Source organism: Notolepis coatsorum (genome assembly GCF_963971535.1).
Source record: "Notolepis coatsorum genome assembly, chromosome: 20".
Taxonomy (NCBI): Eukaryota; Metazoa; Chordata; class Actinopteri; order Aulopiformes; family Paralepididae; genus Notolepis; species Notolepis coatsorum.
In genome coordinates, this window is record NC_140184.1 from 61,286,810 (window position 1) to 61,303,446 (window position 16,637).

General features: G+C 43.9%; 1 protein-coding gene across 1 annotated transcript in view; it reads right to left on the reverse strand.

Annotated features, from left to right (window-relative positions):
- Positions 1-870: 870 nt before the first annotated feature.
- LOC311246886 (homeobox-containing protein 1-like) overlaps positions 871-16,637 on the reverse strand; it is a gene marked incomplete at its 3' end in the record, with an annotated part of 40,294 nt that continues 24,527 nt past the window's right edge. Inside the window, exons 4-10 of the mRNA XM_084337127.1 lie at positions 12,948-13,058; positions 7,714-7,873; positions 6,394-6,476; positions 5,399-5,494; positions 4,360-4,451; positions 4,050-4,133; positions 871-1,206 (exon numbers count right to left, since the gene is read on the reverse strand). Of these exons, the coding sequence (XP_084193253.1) occupies positions 871-1,206; positions 4,050-4,133; positions 4,360-4,451; positions 5,399-5,494; positions 6,394-6,476; positions 7,714-7,873; positions 12,948-13,058 (962 nt within the window). The remainder of the gene's footprint in view (positions 1,207-4,049; positions 4,134-4,359; positions 4,452-5,398; positions 5,495-6,393; positions 6,477-7,713; positions 7,874-12,947; positions 13,059-16,637) is intronic.

The following is a 16,637-nucleotide window of genomic DNA, read 5'->3' on the forward strand; positions in this document are numbered from 1 at the left end:
CGTGGGTCGTTGTGTTCTTGAGCTCTGTCCATTCCACCCGACCCACAATGATTTGGACAAATTGTCCAATCTTATAAAGTTCTCACAAATTCACCCCACAAAGGAAGAAAAACTAAAACAAAGTATGAACAGCTGAAAGAGAGTGAACTGTGTCTTCTCCTTCAAACCACTGATTTCTTATTTTTTTTTTTAAACATGACTTGAGGAGAGGGGAGGGCAGGACTGAAGCAACGTCACTTCATGAACCGGACTGGAACTTTAATGATGCAGACTCTGTTTGACCCTGCAGTCTCCCACCGTAGTACCCATAGAGCTACAGCCACTGATATTAATATTGATATTGCAACATGATAAACACAGTAGTTCAATACGTGTGGTAGGGAGGTGGGGCAACACGAGAAGCATGTGATTTAGGCCTAGCTTAACTTGGCACTTTTGAGGTTGTGTTCTTGCACCAGTGCCTGAAATATTTGAAACCATTGTCCAAGTGTGCCCTGGTTTGCTATACTGGCTCTACAACAGTCTAGAAGAGGAGGTTGGTTGGTGGTTGGAGGTAGGAGGTGGGAGGTGACTGGGGGAGGTAGGGAGATATATTTAGGTGAGACAGTCTCTCTATGTAGTGAATGCATTACTTTTGGTCATTATTATCAATGATTACATTCCAATAAAACTTGCATACCAACGCACATTCCTCTTAGAACGCCTTCACACTCTACAGAAACAGTGGGACGGTAAAAAAAATAAAAAAATTTAAATAAAATAAAAATAAAAAAAGACTCACTTAAAATGGCAACCCTCTGTTCTAGTTTCTACAATCTCTCTCTCTTCTTCCCCCCCCCCCCCCCCCCCGGACACTCATTCAGTCACCGTTCAGTCATCCTCCAGTGTCTCTGTTTTGATGTCACTTCCGGTCACCACTACTGCCGGGTTGGCCAGGGCCAGGATGCTGTGATTGACGGCTGCCATCTCCACGGCTAAGGTGACCGGATCCTGGTGCTCGACAAGCACACCGTGATTGGTGGGCTCGTCCTGGAGGGAGGGGGAGGGGGGAGACCATGACACGCCTGTCAGTCTGGAGCCTTCCGTCTGAGGGCTCGCCCCCGACACCAACGACCGGCCTATCAGGGAGCTGCCTCTCTGGCCCGCCATGGCCCCTCTGCCCAGGGCAGGCCAAGCTGCCAGCCAGGTAGGGAGCAGGGTGGGCACCTGGGGGGAGAGGAGATTCTCAAATGCTTCTCTATGATGATCAAGGCAACAGTACATCTCTGTCCAATGAGTTCCTGGATGTCAGAATAGATTATTTTGTCAGAAAGATTTTAAGATTTTAATGTCAGAAATCTATCATAATCAATAAGAAATCTATTTCATCTTTTTTTGTATAGATTTGAATTAGTGCTGTCAATCGATTAAAATATTTAATCTGATTAATCGCATGATTGTCCATAGTTAACTCGCGATTAACACTTTGGCTGCCGGAGGTTAAATTCATGATATACCATCTGTTGCCAGCTCTATTTGTCTATGGATAAGTTCCCCTTCTTTGCAGGGCTATAACCTTTTAAATCCTATTGCTAGATTGCCATTATTAGGGCCCATTCAAAGTCCTATATGTATTGTTCATTGTGTAGCAACGTTAAACTTTTTCATTCACATATTCATAGTAAAATATGGTCTAAAGTATAAGTATGTTTTTATCGTTTTCTGCAGCTTTCTTCAGAACGTGATTTATAGCTCCAAATGCATTATATTGATGATGAAATACAGTTTGGTAGGAATCTGTGCGAGATGAAAAATGTCAACTGGATGTACTTCTAGAATGATCTACGTATGATCTGATGATGACCGGATGGGCGGGGGATCGTTTATAATTCCGTGGGCAGCGTTAGATGATTCATCCAGAGTGGGTCATATGTTCATCATAGCAGTTTATATGGAACACGTTAGAATAAAATGCTGAATCTTACCGTATGTTCCTCGCGCCGTTGGACGATCAGCGTGGTGTAGACCGTTTTCAATTATGGGATGTTTATCCTGATGGACCATTTCCAGGTTGTATAATGGTATATACGTCCAAATCATGTTGTTTATCGAGTTATTGGCAACGGATCGCTGTGTGTTGTGACGAGCTCGAGTCCCGGGACATGTACCGAGTGCCCGGAAGTGGTGTGGGTGAATAGCACATCGTCCAAGTGGCTTCCTGTTGGGCGATTGCGCCGATCGGCCACCAGATGGCGCTCTTGAACCGCTGGAGGGTTCGGTGGGGCTTTTTGGTGGGTCTCAGGCAGGCCATGTGAGCGGATCGGAGCGTGAGCGGCGCGGGGCGCGGAGCGGGCGGTTTTGATGTGAGCGAGGAGTGGGTTTTAAAATGGGTCGGCGCGACGTCCGGAGCGAGAGTTCTCCTCCGCTCCAATCCACTCCAGGTCGCTCACAGTGGTTTAACACTGATGTAATATACATACAAGTACAATGCCAAAGCAACAGATGGCGATGTACAAACATGAAGGCCATTTTCAACCAATGAGAAGGGTGAACCTGTGATATCCGGTTCAGGCTTTGTCACTGTAGAGACGCCCACACTCACTCCTGTTAGAAAACGTATCGACGCCATTGTTGTTGACGTTAGCTTACATGCTAACGTTAATGGCAGCGACCATAGCATTGTGGCTCGGCTAGCCTATCATCGCTTAATAGAGCTAGTGGATGGATAAACAACGTTATTTAACATTGCAGAATGGGTACAATTACAATGCGGCTCAATACAAACAATTGTTAAGGGGCCCAGGGGGTGTAGACTGTTGTAGTTTGAGCTGATTTACACCATGCTCCAAAAAAAAAAAAAAAATATCTGCCGAGCGATCTGGCGCGGGGCTCGATTCAAGGTGAGCGGGGAGCGAGCGGAGAGCGACTTGGGGGCGGGGTCAACATGATCGATTAGCGGAGCGGACCAAGCTTTAAAGAGCGAAGAGCGGATTTCTCGGCCGCGCCGATCCGCTCACGTGGCCTGGTCTCAGGCCAGCGGATGGGAAATATGAATCCAATCACAGATTTTTGAAATATTGATATCAAAGACGAGTTACGGCGTCTTCGGCACCTTGAGCATGGCGGGGAAGGACGCCTAAAAACGTCTTCTGGCAGTTAAAGTGTTCGCAAATTAATCACTTTTTTTTTTTTTTTTTATTATCTACCTTAAGATATTTTTCAAGTTCCAAGTTTTAATACTCTTATCAACATGAGTCAACAAATGCTTGCTTTATGCAGCCATTTAACACAAAAGGATGACCCTCATGCATTGCAAATTTGCACCAATTCAAAACAGAGTGATGCACAAAATAACTTAAAAGAAAATAATAATTTAAAACAATGAATAAAGTGTGCATGAAATAATAAGGGAAAGAAAACGTTAGAAACTTGTTACATACACCCACACGAGGGCTGAGTACTCACACACACTCTCCCAGCTCTCTTTCTCTCTTGCCCCTTCCTCATCTCTCTCCCCCCCTCTCTCTCTCTATCTCTCACACACACACACACACACACACTTTGAGTCAGAAACAAACATAGTATCAATGAGAGTATCAATAATACACCTGAGTGAAGTCTAGTAAAAATAATAATAATAATAAGTAAAAAAAAAAAAAATTATTTAATCGTGAGTTAAAAAAATAGTGCCGTTAATAGAATCAGGTTTTAATACCGCATTCACTTTGACAGCCTTAATTTGAATGCCTATGTCTACATCACTGCTGTGAAGCACTTTGGGCTTGAATTTTTGTATGAATTCTTGTTCTATACAAATAAAGTTAGTTATTTATATTATTATTATTATTATTACATGGTTTAGACTTTTCATTCACAATGTTAGCAATAAGCATAACACCAGTGTTGGCTATCCTTTACAACAAGGTTTCAATCTCGGAAAACTGTAAAATGATGTGGCTCATCATCAGAGGTTACAGGCTACATACACAGAAATAATACTTAATAATAAAAGCAGTGGGGGAGGAGCACTGCTGAGAGGACTCCCATCATGTGGTTTAGCCAGGCTGTACCTGTGTAGGAGACGACAGGTCTATTCGGTTGAGGCCAAAGGGTCTCGTCACTGCTCTCTTGTCAAACATGGTCACATCACATCCCTATGGGAGACAATATGAAACGGGTCGCAACCAAGGAAATTAATGGGTCATTTCACCAAATATTTCACAATTTTGTTTTGCTGGACCCATCAGGGCCGGCCTACAGGCGAGAAGGTGCCTGACTGACAGTTTACACCCCTCCATGAAGCTTTAGAGGCAATAGCACTGTTTAATTGTATTGGTTTAAAACACACCCAATACCTGTCTTAGCTCTTAGGTCACTTACCTGGTCGGGGAAGTCGTTGCCGTCCACCTCGTCACTGTTGGAGTGGCCTCCTGGACTCTGCACCTCGATGCCATGGCTCTCCAAGATTGCTGCTTCTTCGAAAAACACAAACCTTGCCATAACATATCTGAGCTCTACTGAGGAAAAATCTCCCCATAACATACAGTATATGAGCTCTACTGAGGACAACCCTCTCCATAACATATGAGCTCTGGGGGCGGCTGGGTGGCGCAGTGGTCTAAGCGCTCGTCACCAACGCGTGAGACACCGGTATCGAATCCGGCTGTCAGTGTTGCCTTCGGCTTGGGCCGGCCGTCATACTGGCTCAATTGGCAGAGGCAGCGGGAGGGGAGTCGATGGGTGGTAATCTGGTTGTTGTAAACAGCGACTCCTACAGGTCGGTCAGGGCGCCTGCACAGCAAGGACAGGAGATGTCGATGGTAGTGTGAGCCTCCCACACGTTACACCTCGCCAATGAGAGTCCACGCTGGCAGGTGAAAAGAAGTGGCTGGCTGACGCCGCATGTATCGGAGGGGACATGCGATAGATTCTTCAACCCTTCCTACGACCGACCAGTGGGGGGCACATGCGAGCAACGATCAAGACAGGGGAGGGGGGAATTGGCACGACTAAATTGGGATGGGAGAAAAACAGAAAAAGAAGGAGAAAAAGTGGATTAAAAAAATATAAATATATCTGAGCTCTACTGAGGACAAACCTTTCCATAACATATGTGAGCTCTACTGAGGACAAACCTTTCCATAACATATCTGAGCTCTACTGAGGACAAACCTTTCCATAACATATCTGAGCTCTACTGAGGACAAACCTTTCCATAACATATGTGAGCTCTACTGAGGACAAACCTTTCCATAACATATGTGAGCTCTACTGAGGACAAAGCTCCAAATAACATATCTGAGGTCTATTGTGTATATGTGTCAATAGAGACACACACTCATAGACCTATGTACAAACCATAGGAATTAATTTACATTTACACATACACAGAAACCTACTGAGTGGCAATAAATATTACCTATGTTAGCACGCCTCTTGATTTCCTTTCGCCGGTTTGCAAACCAGTTATAAACCTTCAGAGATGTTACCCTCTCCAGGTCAGATAGCTTCTTGCCTGAAACACACACACACACACACACACACACACCTCACCCTCAGATGCCAGAATAAAAACCCAAAGTACAGAGAAACAAATTATTTTAAGTCCAACCGAAATTAGATTTGGATGATTTTTCTTCTTCAGAACATACCAACAAACGCATTTAATCTTTTTTATATATGGTAGGTAGATTACTGCACTCTGTCAAATAGGTAGCTGCATGTGCATGGAGCCAGTGGATTATTAGTGGACCAGGACTTCAATCAAAAAAGATCTCTTCATTCCATAGTGCAAAAAACTAGTGTGCAAAGTGCAGGTGGGTTAAAACTGGGCTAAAGCAGCAGACGTCTCAGCTACATGCTTTCTTTAGTGCTGTCCATTAATTGCAGTGTACAGTGCGCTCCTGCTGACCTATCCTATGACAACATAAACATTATGGCAACATAAACATTCAAAATGGGCCCACGTGTATTTATAGTTTGTGTTTCAATAAGGAAATAAACTTGGGCCCAAGCTGTTCCCTAGCAACACAATTCCAATGAAAAAATATATACTGTACAGTATCATATTTATGGTATACCAAGGTATTTCTTTGTTTATCTCCATCTCCTACATCCCCTAAATGTGAAGGGTAGTGTGATAATTTCAGACATGAAGACCCACAGTGATTTGATTTGCTGCACACAGTTGATTGAGTTCAAATTACATTGCATAATGTTACAATCAATAACAACGCTGGAGAGACACTCGACACCAGCAGTACCTATGAGAGGGCCAGGGGGCGCACTCTGTGCTCCCACAGTTTCATTTTTTAACATTCATTGGAATGTCATTTTTGACTGTCCTTTTTCTGTTTTTGATTTCAACTTCTCTCCTCCTCCTCATGTTCCCTGGACACCCTCTCGCTCTCCTACCTGGTTTCTGAATGACAGCGTTGCATGCATTAGCAACCTCCTCCCGCTTGGCCTCATCGGGGTACTGGTTGTCATTGAAGTAGCTGCTCAAAGACATAAACAAACATACATATATAAGAAATATTAACACATGGCAGTTCAACACATTGAATACAGCAATTAAAGGCGTTTATACTCTATATGAAGTGTCTCTCCCTGTACAAACAAATCTTTTTAACAATCGATTTTAAAGTATAATGACCAGCGCGGCCTGGTTAGAGACCCTACTGCAAATCAGTTCTGCTAAAAAGCGTCAGAAATATGAGACAGTGAATGGATTTTCTTGAAGGCTTGGTCAGCTACTGTGGTTTTCTTTCTTTACCTACACTTGGTTACACCTCTTGGTTACATGAGCACTCATTCAGGGGTACTACGACTATGCTTGCACCTCATGGTACCAAAGCACCTCAAAGGCACTAAAAACAAGATTACAAACATCTCAAAACAAACTGGTCAGACTACTGCTTGACCTTACTCCTAGAACCCACCTCACCCCTGCCCACTTTGACAACCTAGGATGGCTTAGAGTAGACAACAGAGTACAGCAACTTGCAATGGGCCTGGTCTACAAGATACACTACACCACTAAGGTACCCATGTACATGTCAAAATACTTCCCAAAGGTCAGTGAATACCACGATCACAACACCAGAGGGAGCTCCACAAATCATGTTAAACCCAGATTCGGCTCAAACAAGGGACTAAACACGTTTCGCAAGTATGCCACAACAATGTGGAACGCCCTACCCAAAGCTGTAAAATAATCTGAATCCCTACCCACCTTCAAAACTGCTCTCAAAAAGCACCTACGGGCCACAATTCGAAACTGGCCCCGGTACATGTCCAATCCCCCCCCCCCCCCAATGTAGTTTCCTCCCCCTCAAATGTATATTCTCTTTTAGAAACTCTGTATTTGTATGTTGTGTATGTCATAAATGTTATGATGAATTGAAAATGGGGGACCCTGATGTAAACAAGACGAAAGTCTTTCTCTGGTCTGCATCCCCTTAACAATTGTGTGTATTGAGCCGTACTGTATTGTACCCATTCTGCAATCTGTTAATAAAATGTTCAATCAATCAAACCTCTTTCCTCCCTCTACTCTCCTCTACCTATCAAAAAGCCTATCTCCTCCTCAACCACCTCCTCCTCCTTCTCCTACGGATGTGAAGGTTTAATTCTTAGAAAGAAGTTTTCCTTCTTCTTCTTTTTCTTCTTCTTCTTCTTCCAAGCACCGTGAAACACCCACTCTTCTTCCTCCTCCTCCTCTGTTCTCCTCACCTCTCCATGACTGCCAGGCACTCCTTCCTCCAGGTGAACCTGCTGCCTCGGCGCAGTCGGAAGCTCCCGGGGGCGGAGTGAATAGGGGGAGGGGCTTGATGATGCCATTCCACCATGTCCTCCAGGGCCAATGGGGCGGCCCGCATGGCCAGAGTCGCACCTGAGGACACACCCACCACACAAGCAACGCTGATGACGGGGAGAAGCTCGTTTTTCAGTGTTTCTTTTTCATACACCGCTACTTTTCTATTGCTGGTTTGGAGGGATGACCTTAGGTACAGTATGTCTCCGAAAGGTTGAGTTGGTTAGCCTGGTGGCTCAGTGGTGTAGTGCAATGGTTCCCAAAGTCGGGGTCGCGACCCAAAGGTGGGCCGCGAGCAGCCACGGGTGGGCCGCGAGATGATTTAAAAAAAAAAAAAAAAAAAAAAAAATTGTCAGGCCACTGAACTTAGAAGCAGGCCAGGACAGTGTTTCTAGTTGTATACTAAAATTATATTCTATTGTATTCTAAAATGTGACTATATGGTTTTATATTAACTTAATAAATAAACAAAAACGAAAAATCTACTTATTTCAACGAACATTTCAAACTAAATAACAGATTATGCACATAAAACGCTGAAAACAACCGAAGCAACAATAGTATTTTAATGAGGCTATTATTATTATCATTATTATTTTGCAACAAGTTAGCCCTCTCATAAATAGCACATATAAATGAATAACTAACTTGAACTAACTTAATAGGATTGAAGTGATATTTGGCATAAAAAATCGGTCGCCTGGCAAAAAAAAAAAAAAAAAAGCCAGACGATGTGCATTGGGCCGCGGCTCTCTGACGCCTTATTTTCTGGGCCCTGGCCTGAAAAGTTTGGGAACCCCTGGTGTAGTGTGCCATGTTGGGGGTTTGCCTAGTGAGCAAGACCCCCCCCCCCCCAGACCATCCAACTGAGCTCTATGGTGTTAGGTCTAGGAAGCTGGAAGTGTAGCTACTGTACCATTTGACCCAATGGGTATTCACTCCAAATCAAAGTGTAGGGACTGATTGGTTCACAGAGCCTTCACTCAGACTCATTGAATACAAGGGCGGGACACAAAAGAGAACTTCTACACTAGTATTGGTCTATTTATATATTTTTTTTTAAACTAAAACACGCATTCATTAGAATATTGGTTACATAATGAAATTAACTACAAGCTATGTTAAAGAAATGGACCACATTCTTTCACTGTGATCAAGTGGTCTGGTTAGAGCTAGGCCTGCCTCTAGGCCCTCATGGGTTCAAATCCTGGCTTAGACAGGTTACATTTCTCTTCCCATTGTCATCTTCCCCCACTATCTACAGTCACAAACTAATAAAACACTTTTAAAAGTAAGTGACAAAGTCAACAAGAAACACACACCTGCTAATCTTTGCTTGATAAAGGTAATGAGGTTATAGGAGAGATATTAACTGAATGTATGAAGATGTATCAACAAGCAGTGTTGCTTATTCTGAGCGTCGATCAGGATCATGTTCCTTCCCGTTGCTAATTCATGGAGGAATTTCAAAATCCTTCAATGCAAACAATCGGACCCCACACTGCAAGTTGTGTGATGTTGATTCAGGGGTTAATTCTCGGCTCTTTGATGTGGTATTCAGACGGTTCCTTTTTACCCGAGACTAGTCTAAGAACAGAGTTCAGCTGAGAATGTAACTCACGTCTGCTTCTCTGGTACTAGCCATGTAAATAACTGCTAGATGTAGCTCCAGCTTATGCTAAAATTATTCCCTTTTGAATAAACCTAAGGTTCTGTAAAGCTCCTCTACAATCCCAGAAGACATCCGTCTGTCGTCATTGAATTGGTGTTCATGGTTGATCCACGGCACACCTCTACGTGGCGTTTCAGAATTGGCGCAAATCCCCCTCATTTAGCCTAAAAACAAAGTGTTACTCCCCAAAAAACACCTGAATATAAAGTAGAGGCGGAATTGTGCTTCAAAAGTGTCTGCAAAAATGTTTACCTCACAACTCCAATGTCTGTACGTTCCATAATGTACCAGTTTCCATATGGAAGCTCCTCTATCAGATCAAATGAACCCAAACTTGAAAAGCCCCTCGGTTCAGGGAACCACTTTTGGTGCTGTAACATACACAGACCACCAGGGGGCGATCCAGCCAGCCCTCCCATCCCCTCAAACAGAGGAGAAGCACGCAGTTACTGAATTGACAACTTGTCTTTTTATTAAAAAAGAAAAAAAAAGATTTTTCACCACCATCATGGTTAAATACATTCAGTCATATTTAAACTCTTAGGGCTTTAGCAAGTAACAACAATCTCATACAATAACAGGATTTCTCTGCAGCACTTTTCTAAGTGCTTGAAGTGCCTTACATTGCACTGTATATTTGGTAGCTTTTAAAAGTAGCAGAATGCCGCTAGCTTACTCAACAAAACAAATTCGGTCTATGGCTGTCTATCTGTAGTAGCTTATCAGCTGCCAGCAGTCTACAGTATTATGTTCGGACAGAGCGGGGGACACACAAAGAGGGCCTGGATTCGTAAAAGCACCTTAGAGCAGGAGAGCTGCTTTGAGACCAGATTATTAACAGTGTAGATCAGATCCTGTGTGACCTGACCAGTGATCTGGGATCAGAACTCTTATTTCTTAAAAAGGAAGGTTCAGGTTTTTTTTTCTTTCTTTTTTTTGTCTACCATATTAAACACGAACAAGCCCATGTTAGAACATTGAAAACGTTTTCACAGAACTGTGTGTACTGTTTCTGAGGAAGTGGCACGAGTCTCCTGTTAGCTCCCATTAGCCATGCAAGTGGAAATCAATGGGGTGTGAAGCCGTTCATTGATCTCAAAATCATCCGCAAGCCACTCCATAATACTTCCAAGTAATAAAACTATTCGAAAGGACTTTTGAGGAGAATTATTTCAACATACAACTAGCGTCGCTAACGATAGGCTGGCGCTGCATGTAAGGAAAACGCTGGAGTGAAAACGTTGCTAATATCCTAAGAGGCTTGATTGCTCATTGATGGGATAAAACTGAACTTTCCATCTAAGAGGCTTCACAAATATTACTAATTTTAAAAGTATCAGAGAATGAGCGCTGACCTGGTGTTTAGCATTTCAGGCTTAGCGAACGAGACGGTCAAGCTGATCTTAGATCAGTTCTCCTACTCAGAGATGCCTGACACACACAGGCCCAGTACACAAAGGAAAGGGGACATCAGACATGTGGACCCTGAATGATACACAAACAGGAAGCTGGCTCATACTGACACTGGCGCAGACCTACGTCAAAAATTATGGTATGAAATCCTTTCAGAGTACATTACATTTCCTGCGAGTGACTATGAACTTCCCTGGTGCAAAAGAACAACTGTTTTTTGTTTTATAATGTAGAGCTACCACCCAAAATAAAGAAACAAAGAAAAAACAAAACATCACCTCTCTGGCACTGTAAAGGTTGGGCTCAAGCATGCATTCATAGTAACTGAAAGTATTTCCATTACAGTTTGAGACAGGTCTGTAGCTGAGGTAGGGGTAGGAATAGTGGAGTAGGAGTGAGACCGTTCTGAAGAGGTTTAAAGTGTCTTTATCAACAGTCTGATGTCAGAAATATACTGGATGAACTGCAAGTGTGAAAGGCCACAGATTACGACTAGGCTAATACTTTGTATTAAATATACAAGACCATTATACTGCATTATACTGGGGGGGGGGGTAACTAGGGTCTAACAAGGGACTATTGAACTTAGAAAGATTTGAAATACTGAGCCCTGTTGTTTAGGCCATATGAAAATGCCATTGGTACCATTATCAAGTTAAAAGGGGAATACCACTCGTTTGAAGAATTCACATTGTGTTCTTCTCTCCTGTGGCCACAACAGCTCAGTTTGTGAACATGCACCACTCTCTCCTGAAGCTAGACATCAGAGAGAGAATCCTCCAAGCGGTGATGTCACAGGGATGTCAAATCTGGGCGTGCTCCATAGACAATGAATGGGCCGTGGGGCTCTCCATTTATGAGGCCATACAATGTTTGTGTGAGCTCTTTACACCCAAATGAGATGTATATTTTATCATCGCTAGAAGATGTGCTCCAGAATTAAAACCTCATTTGGGTGCAAGAGCTCACACAAACAGTGCATGGCCTCTGAGAATGTCCGATCCCCAAGCATTGTCTATGGGACAGCCCCCAGATTTGACATCCCAGTTACATCACCAATTGGAGGGTTCTCTCTCCGATTCCTAACATTGTTAATTCTTTAAATGGGTGACATTCCTCTTTAAAGAACCAATGACTGCATACATGTTACTGCTAGATGAGATTCAGAACCTCAGTCTTACTGGTGTTGACACTGTTCCAAAACTACTGAGCCAGAGCCCTCTACCAGAGCCCTATATCTAAATGATTACTGAGCCAGAGCCCTATATCTAAATGATTACCGCTATTAAAATGTATGGAGGCCCCGATAACTCCAAATGCTTCCTAACAGAGTATTTAATTAGCTATGTTGCCCGGCAACAAACACATTAGAAGCCAGTAAGGGCTGTGAGTTTGGTCTAATACTACTTGGTTCTATGAAGTCAAAGCTACATCACTAGAGGCTCAGTGAGTTATTGAGCCCTCTGCATAGTGACTCGTTTATATAGAGGATTCTGTGAAGTCCAGGGATGCATCTATAGAATCCGACAGTGTTACTGGCCAAAGGATTATTGGAATCTGCTGGGTTGTAATTTTAATGGCTGGATTGTTGGCCTTTTTTGTGACCCTTTTAACAAAGAGTGTGTTGCTTAATTAAAGTGCCAGGATAACACAAACAAGGACTTTTTCAGTTCATATCTCCTTTGTTTTGCTGATGATGGTGTCCTTTATTTGTTACGGGGAGTGTTGCAACACCAATGACCCTGACGCCGGTCATTTGAAGACAGGCGTGTCTGTTTTTAAATTTTTTACCAAATCGGTATCAGCCGATATGAGTGGAAGAAAATTGGGTATCGCATCGGCCTCCAAAAAAGCCCATTAAGAGTGCATCGCTAGTTAAAGAGCCTCTGCGGAGCCACTAGTAGTGGATGGAGCGCATGGAGCAGCTGAAGAGGGACTGGACAGAGGGGAGGCTGGGGCTGGCCCGGGGGCTGGAAGAGGACTCTGCCAACGGGGAGGTGGAGGAGGTGGTGGTGGTGGTGGTGGTGGTGGTATGGGCCTGATGGCGGAGGTGGAGGTTGCTATTACCAGGGTTGGTCTTCTCCAGCTGGTACCAGCGAAAGAAGGCCCGCTTCTTCTGCTCGCTGAGGTCCGATCCCTGCTGCAGCAGCCAATGAGAGATCCTACTCTGGCTGATACCTGAGAAGGGAGAGGAAGGGGAAAGAAAAAGAAAAGAGAAAAAAAAAGTCCTTCAAGAACCAAACTAATCATTATTATGTAAAAAGCAGCAAGCAAACTCCCGGGGACAGCGATCATCAGCATGTTTTCCCAAAGCGACGGAAGCTTGCTCAGCAGTTTACTCACAGAATATGAATCGCAATCGCCTGCATATGACATGCACATTATTACCACGGAAAAGCAATTCTAAGTACACTTGGAGGTTGTCAAAGTGACTGTGGGCCAAATGCGGTGTGGAGAGAAACAACAAACCACATTGGCCAAAGCATTTAGTTTATTTTTTTCTCAGAGCACTCAATCATCATAGTACAAACACACACACTGTGTTGTTAGGAATGTATTACTTTGCATATTCCTCTGAGAAACATACATGTGAGCGTTTCACCAGGGAGCCCAGGGGTCAGGGGTCAGCCCTTTGCGGTGACCTTGGACCAGGTAAGGGGTTTAGTGTCTTGCTCAAGGACACTTTAACGGGGATGGTTGTTGGTTGTTGTGCGGATTGAACCAGAAACCTTACAGTTATGGGATGGTCTAGGTTAACATGCATGCAGTCAGTTGGTTGACTTAACTGGTGATTAACCTCCAATATAATAATAGCCTTGGGGAGCGTTTACATGAATGCACACGTTGACCCCCCCCCCCCCCCGCCTCTATATTGGAGCCATGCCTTACAGTCATAGTCATATGATTGGCTGTTCAGAAACACGCTATTTTGTCCACTTCTTCAAGGTCACGCCCACCTCTGGCCAGCGTGTAGAACATGTGCTTCCAGGCGTATGGGGTGGCGCAGCTGCACCCGCCTCTCTGGGTACGAGGTTCCATTTAAGGCATGGTTTCCTGGAACTATGGATCGGGACCAGAAATGGGCCATGGGCCTCCTTCTGGCCGGTCCTCACGTGACAACAGCAGTGTGTTCAGAGTCAGTGAGTGTTTAGCAGCTCTGTTCCCTCAGGGTTCAGGTCAGAGAGACAGCCTATAAAACCCACTCTACAATAGAAGTCATGTAAGTTGTTTCTATCAGGCTGAATGGCTCAATTTCACTTTAAAGTCTTTCCTTAAAGGGCAATTCATACATGTCATTCCTCTGGTCTAAGACAGTACAGAAATGTTAATGAACAACTCTCTCCCAAATCTAAAAAGAGTGTTAAAACTCAATACTTGTGATGTCATCAAGTATAAAGCCTGAAGCAGCTCAATAGACTGAATGAATTGGGAACGATTTTATAGATGACATTGAGTACCCAGGGGCTGTTCTGATTATAAACATTTGAAAAATAAATAAATAAATAACCTTTGTACTGTGTTTTACTATTATATTCCTTGCCACTATCTACTATGTACAATACCACTTACCCTTTGTAGCCAGAGTTGTACCGTCCTGTTGACTTGTTGTACAGAACTTGTAAGTCGCTTTGGATAAAAGCGTCTGCTAAATGACTAAATGTAAATATAAATGTATATGTTTCAATGAGTCTGGGTCCCATGACAACAGTAGTGATATGTTTAAATGATCCTGGGTGATGATACTCCAATCAAGGCCACCTCATCATCCCTTCCCCTTAATTGGCTGATATAAATCCCTGTCTCCTGAGCTGTTCAGCCATTGTGTAGTGTGATGTGTGCCGGGTGCCATTGTATGGTAGCCATCGAGTCTGCGTAGCCCAAGGTTGGGTGCTACCAGTGGTGGTGAAGGAGGCAATTTCCACCCTACATTGTGGGGAGCGCTTTGAGTGTCTAGAAAAGTGCTATATAAATGTAATGAATGAATGAATGTGATAGGTCTCAATGAGTCTAGGTTTGATTGATTGATTGAATTGATTGAAAACTTTATTAACAGATTGCAGAATGGGTACAATACAGTACAGCTCAATACACACAATTGTTAAGGGGATGCAGACCAGAGAAAGACTTTCGCCTTGTTTATATCAGGGTCCCCCATTTTCAATTCATCATAACATATATGACATACACGACATACAGATAGACAGTACTGCTACATCTATACATTTATGACATACCAGATTTACAAATACAGTACTGTTTGTGATACCATAAGAGTCTAAAAAAGAGAGTATATACATTTGACGTAGAAACTGTACATTGGAGGAGGTTGGTTAGGTGGGTGGGGGGGGTTGGGTGGGGGTGGGGGGAACTGTACATTGGAGGTGGTTGGGTGGGGTTGGGTAGGTGGGGTGGGGGAAACTGTACAACTGTACAAGCAAAACTGTACATTGGGATATCGACAAAACCTTACTTTGTCCCAAGAAGAGGGTCTTGTGTATTATTGGGTTAGGACATTTACTGTACATTTACAGGGGCCAGTTTCGAATTGCAGTCTTCCGTAGGTGCTCTGTGAGAGTGGTTTTGAAAGTGGGTAGTGATTCACATTCCTTTACAGCTTTAGGTAGGGCGTTCCACATTGATGTGGCATAATGGCGAAACGTGTTTAGTCCCTTGTTTGAGCCGAATCTGGGTTTAACATGATTTGTGGAGCTCCCTCTGGTGTTGTGGTCGTGGTATTCACTGACCTTTGGGAAGTATTTTGACATGTACATGGGTACCTTAGTCGTATAGTGTATCTTGTAGACCAGGCCCATTGCAAGTTGCTGTACTCTGTCGTCTACTCTAAGCCATCCTAGGTAGTCAAAGTGGGCAGGGGTGAGGTGGGTTCTAGGAGTAAGGTCAAGTAGTAGTCTGACCAGTTTGTTTTGAGATGTTTGTAATCTTGTTTTTAGCGCCTTTGAGGTGCTTTGGTACCATGAGGTGCAAGCATAGTCGTAGTACCCTTTTTTTATTTTTTTTTATCTTTTTCCCCCTCCTCTTTTTCCGATTTTTCTCCCATCCCACTGTTAGTCGTTATGCCAATTCCCAACTCCCTTCCTGGTTGTTGCGCACCCCCCCTACTGTTGGTCTGGGAGGCCGGAGACTATCACATGCTATCCTCCGACACATGCGCAGCCAGCCGGCAGTCAACCTGGCAGCTCAGATTCTCACTGGGAGAGTGTAACGTGTGGAAGGTCACAGACACTACCTCCCTCCAGATCCTTCCTTCGCTGAGCAGGCGCCCGACCGAACTGTAGGAGTATTTTTCTGTTTACAACGCCCAGGACCCACCCATCAGCTTTCCCACCCTCTAATACTGCCAATTGTATGAGTACGGACGACCAGCCAAACTGAAAACAATGTGGAGAGCTGGATTCGAACACGCGAACCCAGCGTCTCCAGCATTGGTGGTGAGTGCCTTGCCCACTGCACCACCTAGCCGCCCTGTCGCAGTACCCTTGAATGAGTGCTCCTGCCAGAGTCTTCAGGGTATTCTTGTTTACCAGAGAGGAGATCCGGTACAGGAATCTAGTTCGTTGGTTGACTTTTGGATACCATTTTGTCACAGGAAAGATTTGCCTCTAGGATGGAACCTAGGTATGTAATTTCATCTTTCCTTGTGACAATATTGTCACCCACTGTAACTGAAAAGCCGTCAGTCTTGCCGAGTTTGTTATTTGATCCGAAGAGAATGGACTCTGTTTTGCCCATGTGTAA